Consider the following 20040-nt stretch of genomic DNA (forward strand, 5'->3'; position numbering starts at 1 on the left):
CCGTCCTTGTGTGTGTTAACAGATGGCCATTCGCAGACACGTCCATTTTCCAGGATACAGGTGCAACACAAAAAGTACCGGATACTAACAGGCTGCTAAATATGAACGTTTTTGAAATATATCTGTTGTTTGTACTTCAACAGGGTTTACCAGTGTGTATTTGGGCCTGGAAAATGCTACCATCAGGCCAAAAGACAGATTGGTGCATTGTACACTTTAAAATAATGAACTGATCTTTATTATTTTACCATGAAGAAACGTTCATGCACAATATTTGAGAAACATTTCAGTAAATATTTTATTAACACAATTCCATACAATCATCATGCACTTTCATCCATTAATAGATTGAAACGGATCATTTTGCAGTTGCTTACTGCTTTGATACAATTTGTTTCATGAATATAATACACAGGTCAAATCAATCCTGACAGTTGTGATATAAAATTAATATTTTCAGAAGTAGTGGTGTCTGTGATATAGATTTTGATTCTGTAACATTTAGTTGTCATAACTGAGTTGTACAAGCCATGTCTTAAGGATGAAAGTGAGTTTCTGGCGATCAAAACGGACATCTGCCCATACCGGTCTATTACAGAGAAGTTCAATATTAAAGTATGATTGGATCTGTTGTTTATGCATCCCGTACAATCACTGAGTAGATCAGTCGTCTAAGTAACAGTCCTCTATCTTAGGAATGAACGAGATGACGTCACTCAGTTCGTCCAGGCTCTCCTGTAGCTGTTCAGCTGTCTGTCTGATCGCCTGGATGAACTTCATGGTCTCTGACTTGACCTCAGCCTTTGGTTCTTCACATCCAGGCTCCAGCTCAGTGATGGAGTCTGTGTCCATCACTTCTAACTTGCTGGTATCACCAGACTGTTCATTCGCCTTCGCCTGTCGGATGTTGTGGATCTCTCTGGCGTCCATGGCGATGAAGAAGATATCAACCGCTACAAAAAAAGCGGAAAATATTCCTGTCGCCACCTCTGCCACACGCACTGCCCTGGCAGTTTGGGCTGCCACCTTGCCAATATTGGCCACCCGGAGTAGTCTGAAGAGCTCTATTGTGCCCGCAAGGCCTTTCCCAGCCCTCACCCCAGCACTAGCAGCGGCCTCTACATTGAAACCGGCACTTTTTATCTTAGAAGAGCTACTTTGCATGAGTGTCTCCAAACCCTCAGCGATGTCTTGCAGAGATGTCACCACAGAGTTCATCTTCTCCTGGAACTCCTTGATGATGTTCTTGATGGCTCGGCGGTCGGTGGACTGATTGACCATGTTGGTGATGTTTGATACTCCGGCTGTGGCTCCACCAGCGACAGCCACCCCAATACCAACCCCGGTGACGATCAGGGAGGCGCCCAGAGTGAAGGGAGCCAGGATAAGCCCCACTATAGAGGTGATTCCTCCAGCTGCTCCAATAACACCTCCCGTCAGACTGCCTATGGTGGTGCCTTTGTGCATACTCTCCAAGCCGTCTGCCAGAGTTCTCAGCTTGTCCAAGGTGGTCTGGAGTTCCTCCACAGTTTTCTCACTCTATAGAAATGCATGAATACATTTAGATGAATGAATGAATGGAAATGTAGATTGTTGGATGGATAAACATACATATTGAACAATTGATTGATTGAAATTGTATAGCAAACCTTTTTTGTGATGAAACTGATAATGAAGGGTTTTGCCATGATGTCAGCAGCTGAAGGCCTAATGGTCGGGTCTTGTTGGAAGATGTCACACAGGAGGTCGCGGAGCTCAGATGAGAAGCTTTCTGGGAGAGATGGGTAAGAACCTCCCAATATTTGGCGGATGAGCTTGATTGTGTTCTCTGCAGTGAACTGTGAAGAAAGAACTGTCTATGATCACCCAATATCCTTTAGCTAGGTGGTGGACAGGCAACATAGAATGCATTCAATATGTGTCGGAATAATTGGATGTTGATTGACCCTTCAAGTCAGAATTTTGCAACCCGAGTTTACATGTTGTGGTATATGATCTTTTAACTTTTCAGCTGAAAAGTGATTATACAGAGCAATCTTACAATCTTAATAATTTTTATAAAATGCAGGTAGTTAGTTTGACTTTGTCAATGTTAGCTATCTTTAGATAGCTGGGTAGATGCTGTTATCTCATTAGTTGAAGAATTATTTCTACTTTAAAACCATTTGACTACACTCAACCTTAACTGGAAAATGCGAAATTACAATGGGCATTTGAATGCAGGATTACTTACTGCACACTGAAGCATACACAACTCATACAGCACGCATCCCAAGGACCAAATATCACTGCAAAGATGGAAAATAAATAAATAAATTCTCATGTTATTCTCATTATTTTACACTGCATAACCCTCACACGTATAGTTTCACATTTATAACCCCATAATAAAGCCTTCATAGATATGTCATAAACATATCCAGTGTGGGGTGTGTGTGTGTGTGTGTGTGCGCGCGCGCCATGACAGCTGATCTGTCTTGGTCATTTTATTGGCTTGGCTTACCTAACATACAGTATGGCTTGTGACATCACTTTGACATATTTGACATATTTTATGATACCATATCATAGGCCTTGTGACAGAAGGTTCAAGTTACAGTAAATGATTGATTATCCACCCTCAAATGTTTTGTTAGCTTTAGTGATTTCATTCTCACCTCACTATACCTTCAACATTTTGGGTAATTACTAACTATTTAATCAATATCTTAAAAAAAAAAAAAATCAGGAATATATATTTAAATATGCATGTTAAATATTTTCTACCTTTTGGTGTCATATATTCCACCAGTTAGAATCTCTGGGCCTAAATAACCCACCATTCCATCCTCGTTGGTAGTCCTGATAAAAGAAATTGGAACATGAACACAAAAAAATACTAAAATACTCATTGATGTAATCAAAAATGCTCAACTATTAATGTATTTAACTATTAATATGTGTTGTGTAAATTCATCATGAGCCAAGTAACATACTTTTCATTGACACTTGCAAACGCTCCCAAACGAAGTGTTTCAAATTCTGTGAGGAGTACGCTCTAGTATGGATCATAAAATATCATTGTACAGTTGAGGCGTTAAGCAACAGTTTATGATAACATTCCATTATTTCATTTAGGCACTGACATGAATCATATCAAACGTTTTTGCAATCATCTCTATTTCTATTGCTGTGAATTCCATGTCAACAATCCCACCCAAATCATTACATGTGGTTGATTGTTTAAGAAGGCTTTACATGTGTAGGCAGTCATTGTTAATACGAAATTGTTCTTAACTGACTTGCCTAGTTAAATGAAGGTTACATTTTAATAAAATAAAATAATAATAACTAGGCTTTACATAAAACCTGACATTTTTTCAACCCTCCTTTTTCTTAAAAAAAAATAATCCAGGCTCTCTTTAAACTAATAGCCTTTGCATGATGTTCTATTAGCTGTACCTGGGGTCTCAGTTCTCTGTGAAGAAGGCCCTGGTCATGTACATGCTTCAGGGCCATGCAGATCTTGACAAACCAGTCCATAATCTGTGAAGGTATCAAAGTGATTATATATTTAGCCTAAAATAAAAACAGTTGTGGTGTGGAATTTTCTAGTTATTACTTCAGCTACCTTCTCAGAGTACTCTTCTGTAGGGTTTGTCATCTGCTCTTGTATCTTCTGTGACAGATTTCCCTTTGCACAATGGTCTGTCACTATATAGTAGCAGTTATCCTCTGTGAAAATGTATTTGTAGTTTGTGTGTGAATACTACTTGAGAATACTAATCGTGAAACATATTAATACTGTAGTAGTTCACTTGTTGAAGTTGCAAATACTGTATTAACTTGTAATTCCAATACATTGTCTCTGAAACAAATAAAATACATTTAAATTCAAATGTAACGACAACGATAATGATGTAGTTACCTAGAAATGAGTTTTCGTAGCTTACAATGTGGGGGTGACTAATCTGTCTGAGGCTTTCAACACTGGAGTTCAGGACAGATGTCTGTCAAAACAAATTATACGTGACTTATTGAAAGATATATGCATGTGAATTATGTATTTTATCTTTATGAACACAGTCATTATTGTTGCACCTGCAGAGTTGCCTATAATTGAAAACCAATTATGTATCCTATCCCTCTGTGATCATTCCAAAAAACTCTAAGATGTAATCAATTCAGAAATAACAAATAGTTCTCACATACCTCATTCAGTTTGATCTCTTTTATGACGAACTGGTCACCATGTTTGTCAGTAGCTATGACACCGTTCTCTACCTCCTTCTGGGTAGTGTATCCTTTCTTCTCAAGGACACTCTGTGTTTTCCCCATCTTTAGATTCCACTGGAATCTGTGTCTCACTCATGTCAATTAGCAATGTTCATCTTTTTTTTAAATCAATAAAGTACATTTTAATATACACTGACATCACAAAACATTAGGAACACCTTCCTAATATTGAGTTGCACCCCTTTTGCACTCAGAACAGCCTGAATCCGTCAGGGCATGGACTCTACAAGGTGTCCAAAGTGTTCCACAGGGATGCTGGCCCATGTTGACGCCAATGCTTCCCACAGTTGTGTCAAGTTGGCTGGATGTCCTTTGGGTGGTGGACCATTCTTCATACACACGGGATACTGTTGAGCGTGAAAATACCAGCAGCTTTGCAGTTCTTGACACACTAAAACCGGTGCTCCTAGCACCTACCCCGTTCAAATGCACCATTCACTCTCTGAATGGCACAATTGTCTTAACATGTGATATTAATAAGGGATCATATCTTTCACCTGGATTTACCTGGTCAGTCGATGTCATGGAAAGACCAGGTGTTCCTAATATTTTGTACACTCAGTGTAAAACACATTGGTTTGCAATAATACAACATACCAGTAAGGTGAATATGTTAGTAACACAGGTTTACCTTTGCTTGTCTGTCTTCTGGTTGTGCTGCTGGCTTACTTTACCTACGATTTGATTAGGAGTTCCAGTCTTATATGCAGGACTCCTCCTCTACTTACATGGTTTGATCAAACAAACACACCCATATCCGCATTACATGTTAAGCAATAATGGATGAACTATCAACCGGTGTGTCAGCTGTGAGAGACTATAGGGAAGTTTGGACTAAACCAAAGCATTCAGATCATGTGATTTACAGGAAATCCTACTGTCCTACTGAAGTAATGTTCAAATGATGAAACAAGAGCTGTTTACTCTTGTCAACTTGTTCGTTTTTTCCTGCTTTTAATTGTCCTCTGTACCTGTGTGTCTATTATTATAATATTTTTTTTTTGGGGGGGGGGGGGGTGTAACGGGTAGATCAGCTTTAATATTGCGGGCAGATTCTGGCTTCCATCACTGTAATTGTCTGCATAATTTCCAATCCTCCACATATTTTTGTAGTAAAAATATAAAATATGCAAATGTATTTTTCAAAAACAAGCTACATATTATGGACAGTACCAAAACAAATTATATAGTATTTCGGGTCTCTTTGAGCAAAATCTGCAGAGCTGGGATGGTTGTATCCCCCATATATATATAGAACATTCTATTGGTTGCGACAATTTTGTATAATAATTTACATTGAAAAGCTCTACATTTTGAATCCAGCGTTGTTTTGTGTATCAGTTCGTAAACCATGTGCCATGGAATTGGTACTTCAAAAAATATCTTCCTAACAATTTTGCATTCAATATGGCCCAGCTGTAAATGTTTTGGTCCTTAAATTAAACTGGCATACTTTTTTATTTATCACAATTTTCTTTAGACAATTTTGGTCTTTAATGCATGGCTGACAGACAAATTCCTTAATTTCTCCCCCTTTCACTTGCTGCAATTAGTTGGTTGTAATTTTGAGTAGAGCAGACATTTCCATATATTTTTGTAAGCTGTGTTGAGGTAGGTTCCTTGTTCCTTGTCAATAATTTTCTTATTGGTGAGCAATCAGACAATATCTTTAAGTAGATCAAAAACCTTAATTAATGCAATTGTAGACATAAGTTGACAACGGGAACATAGCACACATGTTTTCGGGTAAGTTCTGCAAAATAGGAAAGTTGCTTTAATATGCTTGCAGTCAACCCCTAGTGATGTAACTGCCTACGTCAACACCTTCTACTCATGAAACCAAGCCCATGCATATACAGTTATACAAACTTGCAGGAGAGAACAATAGTTCTGACTTGTCTCTTATCTCTTTCACTCCCCTGCAGGGTTCTGTGTCTACGAATGTCTTTTAGCCTTGAGGCACTTTCTCACAGACACCCTGTTTTGACTGCAATAACTCACACATCTCTCAGACTGTTTCTTATAAGAAGCAGAGACTAGAAAATAACTGTGGAACAATATTAAAACTTATAATGCATATATTGCTAATGTGTAGTCCAGGACCCAATAGATGTCGTGAAGAAGGGGTCTTATAGCCCTTCCCCTTCTATTAATACAACATAAGCATAATCAATTATTATAATACATCAATCAATTGGTGCAGCCCCAATCATGACCCCAAGGTGAACCCCATCATCTGCATGTGTGACATAACTCCGCCAGTCCTATGTATGAAATTATTTACAAAGATTATAGCTTTTTTTAAATGAATTAGTATATTTGAGTTGAACCATAATATTTGTTGTAATATTTGTTCTGTCTTTTCTGGTTGATCACACTGAAATTGCAACCAACTTTCTATGGCTTGTTTTAAAAATAATGATATTTTGGAGATTATTTCAATTTCAAATAACAGAAAGTGAGAGATTGTAATCTGAATAAAGGGAAAGGGCCATTTGTGAACATGGGGTGAAACATTGCTGCTAATCTGCTAGAGAACCAGTTCAGAATGAAGTATACATTTTGTATGACTGAAGCCTTTAGTGAGAGGTCTAATACTTGAACATTTGAATAATATTTGCATTACCACTAGTAACTTGGTAACTTAAATAAGATGACCATTTATATTCCAATAATGTTTCTCAGATGGACTGTTGCTTTCCTCCTGGCTCTCCTATCTCCCCTTTAGGTCCAAGGGGTATGTGTGACCCTATCCTTCCTAAAAATACAACAAACATGATAGCTCTCACTAATCTGGGACATTGGGTTATTTACATTTAATAACCTACAGTATATCATTTAATAATGCGTGTTTGGCAATTCTTGATGTACTTTTCTTTCTATTGGAAATTGTGCCATGGCTTGATGTTGGTAAAAATATGATTTGATGTCCCCTACCAGTGTCTTCTTACTCTTCCTTCTTTTCAATATTTGTCACATAGTCAGCAACAACTGAAACATATGCTCAGAGTCAAAGATTTGGTGCATTTACATACTTTTAAACATTTGTATTAACTGATCTTCATAATTTTTACCATCAACAAATGTTAATGTATACTGTTTCATATCAGTCAATGTTTTATGAATATGATTCTATACAATCACCATGCACCTTTATGTACTAATAGACTAAATCTGCTCATTTTGCAGTTGCTTACTATTTTAATGCAATTTGTTTCATGAAAATAATATACAGATCAAATCATCCCGACGGTTATAAAATGAAAGATTTCAGAAGTAGATGTGTCTGTGATACAAATTTTGATCTGTATTACCTGGTATTATCAGAGAAGTTAAAATATTAACTTATGATCGGATCTGTTGTTTATGCATATAGTACAATCACTGAGTAGTTCAGTCGTGCAAGTAACAATCCTCTATCTTAGAAATAAATGAGATGACGTCACTCAGTTAGTCCAGGCTCCCCTGTAGCTGATAATCTGTCTGTTGGATTGACTGGAAAAACATGACTTTGACATATTTCATGTCATTTTATGATACCACATCATAGGCCTTATGACAGAGTTGCAGTAAATGAGGGATGTGTGGGAAATGTTCAATATCTTAAAACATTTTCAGGAATATATATTTAACATGCATCTTAAATGTTTTCTACCTTTTGTGTCATACATTCCACCAGTCAGAAAGAATCTCTTGGCCTAAACATCCCACCGTTACTTCCTTGTTGGTAGCTTTGATTTAATGAAAAGGAACATAAACTGAAAATACTATACAGATATAGGGAAGGGCAATCAAAACGTGAAAGATTCCAGGTGAGTCCAATGATGTGCATAATGATAGTGAGAGGTGTGCGCAATGATGGGCAGCCTGAGGCCAGAGTGCCAGAGGGGGGGAGTGGGAGCAGGCGTGACACATGCAAGATCTTGACAAAACAGTCCATATTCTGTGAAGGTATCAAAGTAAAGTATACTTTGCCTAACATTAAAACAGTTCTCGGAGTACTCTTCTGTAGGCTTTGTCCTCTGCCTTTGTATATTCTGAGAGAGATTTCCCTTCGCACAATGGTCTGTCACTATATAGTAGCAGTTATCCTCTGTGAAAATGTATTAGTATTTTGTTGGTGAATACTACTTGGGAATACTATTTGTGAAACAAATAAACACTGTAGTAGTTCATTTGTTGAAGTTGCTGATACTGTATTAACTTGTAATTCCAATATACCGTGTCTGAAACAAATGAAAAAAACATATAGAGACAAATATAAATACAAAGTAAAATGCAGTTACCTAGAAATGAGTTTTTGTAGTTTACAATGTGGGGATGACTAATCTGTCTGAGGGTTTCAACCTCTGAGACAATATCTCCAGCACTGGAGTTCGAGTCAAATTATGTGACTTATTGAAAGATATAGGCATGTTAATGATTTATTTTTATCTTTATGCATACATGTCATAAACATAACCTATTGTAACAGTTTGTGTGTGTGTGTGTGTGTGTGTGTTTCTATGCATATGTGTGTGCCTAGATGTCTGTGAACTAGAGTAGTAGGTGTCTGTAATATAGATTTGTATCTGTACCACCTAGATATCATAGCTGAGTTATACAAGCAATGTCTTAACGATCAAAGACAGGTTCTGGGTATCATAAAGTAAATCTGCCCATAAAATCAAATCCAATTTTATTGATCACATACACATGGTTAGCAGATGTTAATGGGAGTGTAGTGAATTGTTTGTGCTTCTAGTTCCAACAATGCAGCAATATCTAACAACTAATCTAACAAATTCACAGCAACTACACACAAATGTAAAGGGATGAATAAGAATATGTACATATAAATATATGGATGAGCGATGGCCGTGCGGCATAGGCAAGATGCAGTAGAAGATATCAAAGACAGGATATACATATGAGATGAGTAATGTAGGATATGTAAACATTAATAAAGTGGCGTTATTTAGAGTGACTAGTGATGGTTGTGGTTGGGTGGTTGTTTTCCTTGATGATCTTTTTGGCCTTCCTGTGACATCGGGTGCTGTAGGTGTCCTGGAGGGCGGGTAGTTTGGGCGGGTGCCCCAGGTGATGCGTTTTGACTTGCAGTTTAGGGCGGTGCAGTTGTCGTACCAGGCGGTGATACAGTCCAACAGGATGCTTTCGATTGTGCATCTGTAAAAGTTTGTGAGTGTTTTAGGTGACAAGTCAAATGTCTTCAGCCTCCTGAGGTTGAAGAGGCGCTGTTGCACCTTCTTCACCACACTGTCTGTGTGAATTGACCACTTCAGTTTGTCTGTGATGTGTAGGCTGAGGAACTTAAACTTTCCACCTTCTCCACTATTGTCCTGTTGATGGGGATGGGGGGTGCTCTCTCTGCTGTATCCTGAAGTCCACGATCATCTCTTTTGTTTTGTTGACGTTGAGTAAGAGGTTATTTTCCTGACACCACACTTTGAGGGCCCTCACCTCCTCCCTGTAGGTCGTCTCGTCGTTGTTGGTAATTAAGTATACCACTGTAGTGTTGTCTGCAAACTTGATGATTGAGTTGGAAGCGTGCATGGCCACGCAGTCATTGGTGAACAGGGAGTACAGGAGAGGGCTGAGAACGCACCCTTGTGGGGCCCCAGTGTTGAGGAGTGGGGTGGAGATGTTGTTTACTAGCTTCACCACCTGGGGATGGCCCGTCAGAAAGTCCAGGACCCAGTTGCATAGGGCGGGGTCGAGACCCAGGGTCTGGAGCTTAATGACGAGTTTGGAGGGTACTATGGTGTTAAATGCTGAGCTGTAGTCAATGAACAGCATTCTTACATAGGTATTCCCCTTGTCCAGATGGGATAGGGCAGTGTGCAGTGTAATGGCAATTGCATCGTCAGTGGACCTACTGGGGCGGTAATCAAATTGGAGTGGGTCTAGGGTATCAGGTAGGGTGGATGTGATATGATCCTTGACTAGTCTCTCAAAGCACTTTGTGACAAAGGTGAGTGCAACGGGGCGATAGACATTTAGTTCTGTTACCTTAGCTTTCTTGGGAACAGGAACAATAGTGGCCATCTTGAAGCATGTGGGGACAGCAGACTGGGATAGGGATTGATTGAATATGTCCGTAAACACACCAGCCAGCTGGTCTGCGCATGCTCTGAGGACGTGGCTAGGGATGCCGTCTGGGCCGGCAGCCTTGCGAGGGTTAACACATTTAAAAGTTTTCTTCACGTTGGCCACGGAGAAGGAGAGCCCACAGGCTTTGGTAGCGGGCCGTGTCAGTGGCACTGTATTGTCCTCAAAGCGAGCAAATAAGTTTGTTAAATTTGTCTGGGAGCAAGAAGCCGATTTCCACGAAGGGGCTGGCTTTCTTTTTGTAATCTGTGATTGATTGTAGACCCTGCCACTTATGTCTCGTGTTTGAGCCATTGCATTGCGACTCTGACGCTTTGCTTGTTTGATAGCCTTGCGCAAGGAATAGCTGCACTGTTTGTATTCGGTCATGTTTCCAGTCACCTTGCCATGATTAAAAGCGGTTGTTCGCACTTTCAGTTTTGCGCGAATGCTGCCATCCAGCCTCGGTTTCTGGTTAGGAAAGGTTTTAATAGTCACAGTGGGTACGACATCTCCGATGCACTTGCTAATGAACTCGCTCACCGATTAAGCGTAAATAACATGGATGTTGTCTGAGGCTATCCGGAACATATCCCAGCCCATGTGATCGAAGCAATCTTGAAGCGTGGAATCAAATTGGTCAGACCAGACCATCTGTTGGACAGATCTGAGCACAGGCGTTTCCTGTTTAAGTTTCTGTCTATAGGCTGGGAGAAACAAAACAGATTAATGGTCTGATTTGCTGAAGTAGGGTGGGGGAGGGCTTTGTATGCATCGCGGAAGTTCAAGTAGCAATGATCCAGAATGCTATCAGTTCATGTCGCGCATTTGATATACTGATAGAATTTATGAAGTCTTGTTCTCAGGTTAGCTTTGTTAAAATCCCCAGCTACAATAAATGCAGCCTCAGGATGTATGGTTTCCAGTTTACATAGAGTTGAGTGAAGTTCTTTCAAGGCCGACAAGGTATGTGCTTGGGGGGAGATACACGGCTGTGACTATAATCGAAGAGAATTCTCGGTCATGTGAACAAAAGGACATGAGTTCCTGTATGTTGTTGTGATTACACCATGAGTCGTTAATCATAAGGCATACACCCCCGCCCTTCTTCTTACCAAAGATATTTTTGTTTCTGTCAATGCGATGCATGAAGAAACCGGGTGGAAATGAATGAGATGATACTACTCAGTTCATCCAGGCTCTCCTGTAGCTGAACAGCTGTCTGTTTGATTGACTGGAAAAACTTAAATAAATATATATGTAGGGGATGACATGGGTGTGACATGGTGAGGTAGGACCCAGGAGCAGAGAAGCGAACGAGAGGAGGAACCAGTGGTTAGAACAAACGTAAACACTTTACTGGGAAAGAGTTCAACAGTAGGTACAAAATAGACTTGGGAAAACAACAAACACTCGATTACTCACTTAGGAGACAAATGCACATGTCAATGAAATCAAACTTCTGCAAAGGGTGACAGAAAACACATCTCTCTAAAAGGAAATCATAATTAGTAACAGAAAACGCTTTGGCGTCATTATAGTTTCTAGGAAAGTCTCTGCCGCCCTCTGGTGACAGGTGGAACCATGACAGTAACCCACCTCCTTCTAGGAGCGTCTCTAGCCTCGGAGCCAGGGCAACCACCACGTAGTTGGTTGAAGTCCCGAACAAGTCCCGGGTCCAGGATGTCCCGGGCAGGCACCCACGCTCGCTCCTAAGAGGCCGTAGCCCCACCCAGTCCATCAGGTACTGTAGGTTTCCCAGGACCTGACGAGCCTACAGCAGACGACGGACGGTGTTGGCCAGGTGGCCATAAACAAGTCGAGGGGGCGAAGGGGTAGGTGTGGGGGGGAGAAGGTACTGGTCCTTACCAGCTTGAGACAGTAGACATGGAACGATGGACAAACTCTCATTGACCTGGGGAGCTGGAGACGATAGGTTACCGGGTTAATGCGACTCAGGATCTTAAATAGTACTACGTAGAGCGGGGCGAGCTTCCGAGAGTCCACTTTTTAGGGGAAATCACTGGTGGACAGCTACACCCGTTGAGCTGGTCGAAGGAACCGAAGGGGCCTTTGGTGCCAGTTAGCCTGGTGTTGTTGTTGGACAAAGGAGCGAAGCAAGGAGGATCGCGCTCTGGTCCAGGTGTGGCGACATCATCGACTGAACACCTCTGCTGAGGGCACCCCACTTCGGCCTATTGTTTAGGAAACAAGGGGGGGCGAAACCGAACTGATACTCAAATGGAGACAGTCTAGTAGCCGAATTCGGCAGTGTGTTGTGTGCATATTCGGCCCAGATGAGGAACTTGCTCCAGTTAGTGGCCTGAGTGGAGACAAAACAGCAGAGTAACTTCTTCAGCTCCTGGTAGACTGTGGGTGGAACCCAGAGGAGAGACTGACCGGTGCCCCCAGTCGCGCGACGAACTGGGTGCCATCGTCCAAGACAGCGTCCTAGGGGAGTCCTTGTAGTCGAAAGACATGCTAATCATGAGATCGGCTTTCTCCTTGGCCGAGGCATGTTGGGTAGGGCGAAGAATGAGAATGAAGGTAGAAACATCAAAAGAAAAAGAAGGTAGATAACATCAAATAGCCAACAATTACAACGTGGGTAACACATTGAATTAGCGCAAACTACTGGAAAATAGTGTGTGAAAACATATGCATGCCCTATTCTTCATTGTGAAAATGTTTATTTTGAATAACCAAATAAAATTACCAGACACAGACTAAACCAAGTCCTGGATTGAAAGGGCTGTCAGTCAATTGAGAAACTCCACCACACTTTATCTGTGTCTGGAAAACTGGCCCAAATGTTCAGTTGGCATTGACCCTGATTGCTTCTCTAACCCTTACTATTTCTCGTAGACATACCAAAGATTGCATTTACAGCAGAACTAGGAGGAGATGGCTATATACAGTACCGCCCTCGGTGAGAGAAACCAACCTCGCATTTAGCAATGTCTTCACAATCGTTGGCGACGCCTTCAATCCTGCATCAGTTAAAGAGTTGGAAGACACTATCGAAGAACTATCAAAGTGGTTGCGAAAAGAGGGGTTGCATCCCAAAGATCTCTCCTATATCCTGAAATGTGCACTCGTTCATGACTCCCCACAAATTTAAAACCATAGGATTGGTCTCATCTCTCCCTGCTACTCCTCTGATACAGGTGTCTTCTGACCTCATCTCTCCCTGCTACTCCTCTGATACAGGTGTCTTCTGACCTCATCTCTCCCTGCTACTCCTCTGATACAGGTGTCTTCTGACCTCATCTCTCCCTGCTACTCCTCTGATACAGGTGTCCTCTGATCTCATCTCTCCCTGTTTCCCCTCTGATACAGGTGTCTTCTGACCTCATCTCTCTATGCCAGTCCTCTGGTACAGGTGTCTTCGATGCGCCAGTGAGACGAGTGTGCTACTTCATCTTCTCATCATTTGCCCAAAGTTAGTCTGTATAGGCGCATGTTGTCTGCATGTTGTCTGCGTGTGATCATCAAACAGAGAATGACAGATCCAACAGCTACAGTAGGGTAATGGAGGTACTCTACATCTAGAACAGACAGGGAAAACCACAGCACATTCAGTGGCTTCTTGCTTTATAGAGCATAAGGATAAACCCCATTAAAAAAACGCATAGGCTGTGTCTTAAATGGCACACTTTCCCTATATAGTGCATGAGGAAAAAAATGATTTTAACTCTGTCCAAACCTCGTCTGAGGAATGCTGTTTAATGTTTTAGATATTAAGATTATAACAATTGTATGACATAAAATATGGAATTTAACTCAAAACATGATAGAATAAATCAGAGTCCTAAAGGTGTGTGTGTATAATACTTTACACTACCCATGATGCAGGTCTTTTTACTAATCTTACAAATAGACATAGGCATTATAGATCTATAGATTGGTCTTTGTCTTGGTTGATCATTTTGGTTGGGTAATTTTTTATATACACTAGACTAAGAGCAACTTGTTTCTCATGGTGGCTGCTGAGTTCCTATTCTACTGTCAAGGCCACAATTATGTGATATTTTATTTCAGAGAGCAAAGATCCTTGGTTTCCAGGTCACTTTGCATGTGTGGTTTGTAATGGTGCTTGAGACTAGCCCTTGATGATGACTCTCAGGTCCATTACATTAGACAGAAGTCATTGGACCAAGCATCTTCTGGACAGGGGAGCTTTGTTAAGATCCCCAACGCTTGGTCTGAACATTATTAACATGCATCACTTGTGGAATGATTTTGGGAGCATGAGGACCTTTTCTTTTATATCAGCGAGAAATCATTTTCCAAAAACAAAATGTTAAATTGATATACAACTTCATACGGTTAGGGTTGTTTCCCACATTGCCATATCTCCATGTTACAGCGTTTGTTTACAGAAGACAGACGGAAGACAGAGGGACCACCTGTGCTAATTAACATGCTCTATCTAGCATGCTCTGAACACCTGTGTGTAACAGAAGAAGGCCACCAGAAACGTGTTGTCACTGAAACATTCTGTCGCCTGCAACTGTGATAAAGCAGATTCATTTAAAACAGTATACAGTAAGTGTATATTTTTGTGGAATTATTTTGATGTGACTTAAAAGTAACGGGCTTTATTTTTCTAGAATCGTATTGAAATTAAGAATCTATTCACTTTTAGATGGAGTATTTGGCTGTTTTGGCTGCCAGAGCCAGTCTACCTCTGAAAATAACATATGAGATCCTTGGACCTTAAGGAGTAATGGTAGGCTCCTTAAGAGTACATCTTGGACTAGCCCCAGACTTTAAAGAGCTAGGTATCAAGTCCTGATCATAAAGTAGGAGAGGCTATAAATCGGTATACACTATAAATCATCATGCACAAAGCTCAGTATCTTTGCTGTATCAGCAACTATTGTTCTGGGTACTCATCCTGCTTCATCTTGAGAACTCCCACATAGGTATGTACATGTTTTTATTTATCAATTTTAAAATGCTTCTGCCGCAGGTGCAGCATGCCTTATTGATTATAGAGGGATGTTTTTGCTGTGACAGATATTTAAAAAGTGCAGATGCAACGCTTGCAGAGTGGTTTACCCGTAACTCTGGCCCCATCCAGAAACAAACTCTAGCCCCTACACTCTAAACACTTCATAGATCTGACATAAATGAGTGAAGGCAAAATGCTCTCTAAAACACTGTAAAGGGGTTGCCATGATTTTGACTTACAGGCAGCTCAGTGGCAAGTAAAATTCAGTATTTCATGTTACAGTACACTTACTGTAATATCAATACGGTATCAAAGCAAGTACTTCGGAATTAATTTATGAACGAATGGATGAATGAAATTCATTGAGGGTAGGACAATGGATTGGTGCAAGCAGGTTGGCTGCTGGGTAAAGTGTTTACGCATTACAACATATTAATTCACATTTGGCGTTTTATATCACTTGCACTTCTAGAAGATTCCAAACTGACAGCGACTACAAGGCAAATCACCTAGAGTCAATTGATGCACCGGTACATTAACATAGGTAACATAATAAAAACAATACCCATCAACCCCCCCTCCAACAGCTTAGACTTACAGTGGTTAATAATTACTGCAATGGGGCACAATAACCATGTGGGATCTAAATTGTTACAGCATTCTCACTCACCGGTGCAAAAAATGTAACCTCTTACAAGCAACGCCTCAAAACATGTTAATGAGCCAGAAACAACAATAACATGTACTCACTAGTGGTCAAAAGTTTTTTGGAGCTCCAAAGATACAGTATGTTACTGTATTCTGTGGGGTGGAGTAACAGTACCATTCAAAACACAGCAATTCTTTCCCTGTCCAAAACATGTACCCACTATGCACCTTAATTTACAGTATGATGCATTAAAACATTACAGAGTATTTTACTGTTGATAATACCCAGAATTACTCGATGAATGACCTTTTTCCATTACAGTGTAGGCTATGTGGAACTTTGGCCATACCTATCCCACCCTTTCAGATCTACACAGATCCTAAGGGCTAGAGGTTGTTTCTGAATGGAAACTTTGTGTTCTGATTATAAGCAATAGATGAAAACGAGCCCAGTGCAAGAGGTTGGGTTGATGTCAGCTCCCCCGCCATGCAAGCCCAATGAGTCTGAGCTTGTTCTCCTCACAGAGTCCACTAGATGGCACTGCCCAGGTTGTCTGCAGGGCAGTGCCATCTGCCCAGGTTGTCTGTTGTCTGCTGTTGTCTGCTGACCTCACAGTTGACTCTCTACCTGCCGGGGAAAGCCAGGTAAATACATTGAAGAATGTTAGTAAATACATTGAAGAATGTATTGACTTACATCAAGACATTGTACGACTTCCAGTTGAAACAAAAATACACCCACTTTGGGGAATGATCTGTACAAAATTAAATGTATGTTGTTTGTGTTTTTTAAGGAAGGATAGGGGCACAGGGACCCCCTGGTAATGTGGGACAACCCAGACCTAAAGGGGAGATAGGAGTCAGGAGGTAAGGAGTCAGGAGGTAAGCAGCAGTCCTTGACCTGTTGGGATAGTTCTTGTTGAGATGCAATCCAAAACATAGACAGTGACAGAGAAAGGTGTCGTGTTCTTTCAAATGCAGGGGGCAACTCCAGTGTGATCAGCCATTTACTCTCTGATATTCAGCAGCTCAAAACCAGACAGGCCAAGCTTGAGAGAGGTCAGACTTTCTCTTTTGAAAATAGTGTTACACAAATGAATGAATTGTTCAGACCCCTCGACTTTTTCCACATTTTGCTACGGTACAGAGATGTTCGATTGGGTTCAAGGCTGGGCTCTGACTTGTCCCAAAGCCACTCCTGCATTGTCTCGGCTGTGTGCTCAGGGTTGTAGTCCAGTTGGAAGGTGAACCTTCTCCCTCAGTCTGAGGTCCTGAGCGTTCTGGAGCAGGTTTTCATCAAGGATCTCTCTGTATTTTGCTCAGTTAATCTTTTCTCCATCCTGACTAGTCTCACAGTCCCTGCTGCTGAAAAACATCCCCACAACATGATGCTGCCACCACCATGCTTCACTGTAGGGATGGTGCCAGGTTTCCTTCAGACGTGACGCTTGGCATTCAGGTCAAAAAGGTCAATCTTGGTTTCATCAGACCAGGGAATCTTGTTTCTCAAGGTCTGAGAGTCCTTTAGGTTCCTTATGGCAAACAAAACCTTTTACTGAGGAGTGGCTTCCGTCTGGCCACTCTACCATAAAGTTCTGATTGGTGGAGTGCTGCTGTTACGGTGAGTGAATGAGGACCCAAAAGCGAATTAACTTAAACAGAGCTTCTTTAATTACCAAACATAGGTAGGCTCAGACGGACCGGCAGATTCCGACAGGACAAGACAAGGTTACAGCAAACATGACGACAGTCTGGTTCAGGCATGAAACACAACAAACAAGAATCCGACAAGGACAGGAACAAAAACAGAGAGAGATATAGGGACCTAATCAGAGGGAAAAAGGGAACAGGTGGGAAACGGGGTGACGAGGTGGTTTGGAGGAGACAAGGCACAGCTGGGGGAAAGAGGGGGAGAAAAGGTAACCTAACAACGACCAGCAGAGGGAGACAGGGTGAAGGGAAAGGACAGAGACAAGACACAACATGACAGTACATGACAGTACCCCCCCACTCACCGAGCGCCTCCTGGCGCACTCGAGGAGGAAACCTGGCGGCAACGGAGGAAATCCTCGATCAGCGCACGGTCCAGCACGTCCCGAGAGGGAACCCAACTCCTCTCCTCAGGACCGTACCCCTCCCAATCTACGAGGTACTGGTGACCACGGCCCCGAGGACGCATGTCCAAAATTCTACGGACCCTGTAGATGGGTGCGCCCTCGACAAGGATGGGGGGGGGGGGGGGGGGAAGACGAGCGGGGGCGCGAAGGACGGGCTTGATGCAGGAGACATGGAAGACCGGGTGGACGCGACGAAGGTATCGCGGAAGAAGAAGTCGAACTGCGACAGGATTAATGACCCGAGAAATACGGAACGGACCAATGAACCGCGGGGTCAACTTGCGAGAAGCCGTCTTAAGGGGAAGGTTCTGAGTGGAGAGCCAAACTCTCTGACCGCGACAATATCTAGGACTCTTAGTTCTACGCTTATTAGCAGCCCTCACAGTCTGCGTCCTATAACGGCAAAGTGCAGACCTGACCCTCTTCCAGGTGCGCTCGCAACGTTGGACAAAAGCCTGAGCGGAGGGGACGCTGGACTCGGCGAACTGAGATGAGAACAGCGGAGGCTGGTACCCGAGGCTACTCTGAAAAGGAGATAGCCCGGTCGCAGACGAAGGAAGCGAGTTGTGGGCGTATTCTGCCCAGGGGAGCTGTTCTGACCAAGACGCAGGGTTGCGAAAAGAAAGACTGCGTAAGATGCGACCAATAGTCTGATTGGCCCGTTCTGCTTGACCGTTAGACTGGGGGTGAAAGCCGGAAGAGAGACTGACGGAAGCCCCAATCAAACGGCAAAACTCCCTCCAAAATTGAGACGTGAATTGCGGACCTCTGTCCGAAACGACGTCTGACGGAAGGCCATGAATTCTGAAAACATTCTCGATGATGATTTGTGCCGTCTCTTTAGCAGAAGGAAGCTTAGCAAGGGGAATGAAATGAGCCGCCTTAGAGAACCTATCGACAACCGTAAGAATAACAGTCTTCCCCGCTGACGAAGGCAGTCCGGTGACAAAATCTAAGGCGATGTGAGACCACGGTCGAGAGGGAATAGGAAGCGGCCTGAGACGGCCGGCAGGAGGAGAGTTACCGGACTTAGTCTGCGCGCAGACCGAACAAGCAGCCACGAAACGACGCGTGTCATGCTCCCGGGTGGGCCACCAAAAACGCTGGCGAATGGAAGCAAGCGTACCCCGAACGCCAGGGTGGCCGGCTAACTTGGCAGAGTGAGCCCACTGAAGATCGGCCAGACGAGTAGGAACGGGAACGAAAAGAAGGTTCCTAGGACAAGCGCGCGGCGACGGAGTGTGAGTGAGCGCTTGTTTTACCTGCCTCTCAATTCCCCAGACAGTCAACCCGACAACACGCCCCTCAGGGAGAATCCCCTCGGGGTCAGTGGAGGCTACTGAAGAACTGAAGAGACGAGACAAAGCATCAGGCTTGGTGTTCTTAGAGCCCGGACGATAAGAAATCACGAACTCGAAACGAGCGAAAAACAGCGCCCAACGCGCCTGACGCGCATTAAGTCGTTTGGCAGAACGGATGTACTCAAGGTTCCTATGGTCAGTCCAAACGACAAAAGGAACGGTCGCCCCCTCCAACCACTGTCGCCATTCGCCTAGGGCTAACCGGATGGCGAGCAGTTCGCGGTTACCCACATCATAGTTACGTTCCGACGGCGACAGGCGATGAGAAAAATACGCGCATGGGTGGACCTTGTCGTCAGAGAGGGAGCGCTGAGAAAGAATGGCTCCCACGCCCACCTCTGACGCGTCAACCTCGACAACGAACTGTCTAGAGACGTCAGGTGTAACAAGGATAGGAGCGGATGTAAAACGATTCTTGAGGAGATCAAAAGCTCCCTGGGCGGAAACGGACCACTTAAAGCACGTCTTGACAGAAGTAAGGGCTGTGAGAGGAGCTGCCACCTGACCGAAATTACGGATGAAACGACGATAGAAGTTCGCGAAGCCGAGAAAGCGCTGCAGCTCGACGCGTGACTTAGGGACGGGCCAAACAATG

At 42.7% G+C, this 20040-nt stretch overlaps 1 protein-coding gene across 3 annotated transcripts; it reads right to left on the reverse strand.

Annotated features, from left to right (window-relative positions):
* Positions 1 to 283: 283 nt before the first annotated feature.
* On the reverse strand, positions 284 to 5022 carry LOC110500413 (serine/threonine-protein kinase PLK4). 3 transcript variants are annotated; one of them, XM_036957832.1, is made up of 10 exons: positions 4907 to 5022; positions 4192 to 4336; positions 3908 to 3989; positions 3611 to 3714; positions 3442 to 3525; positions 2976 to 3037; positions 2767 to 2841; positions 2234 to 2288; positions 1650 to 1838; positions 284 to 1539 (listed from the first exon to the last, which is right to left on the reverse strand). In XM_036957832.1, exons 2-10 carry the CDS (start codon positions 4315 to 4317, stop codon positions 664 to 666), a joined length of 1653 nt encoding a protein of 550 aa, XP_036813727.1. In that variant the 5' UTR covers positions 4318 to 4336; positions 4907 to 5022; the 3' UTR covers positions 284 to 663. The 3 variants fall into 3 exon arrangements, with proteins under 3 accessions (XP_036813727.1, XP_036813728.1, XP_036813729.1); XM_036957833.1 differs by having other exon boundaries at positions 4192 to 4346; positions 4907 to 4960; XM_036957834.1 differs by lacking the exons at positions 3908 to 3989; positions 4907 to 5022 and having other exon boundaries at positions 286 to 1539; positions 4192 to 4270.
* Between the last annotated feature and the right edge of the window lie 15018 nt (positions 5023 to 20040).

Source organism: Oncorhynchus mykiss, chromosome 21 (assembly GCF_013265735.2).
Source record: "Oncorhynchus mykiss isolate Arlee chromosome 21, USDA_OmykA_1.1, whole genome shotgun sequence".
Lineage (NCBI taxonomy): Eukaryota > Metazoa > Chordata > Actinopteri > Salmoniformes > Salmonidae > Oncorhynchus > Oncorhynchus mykiss.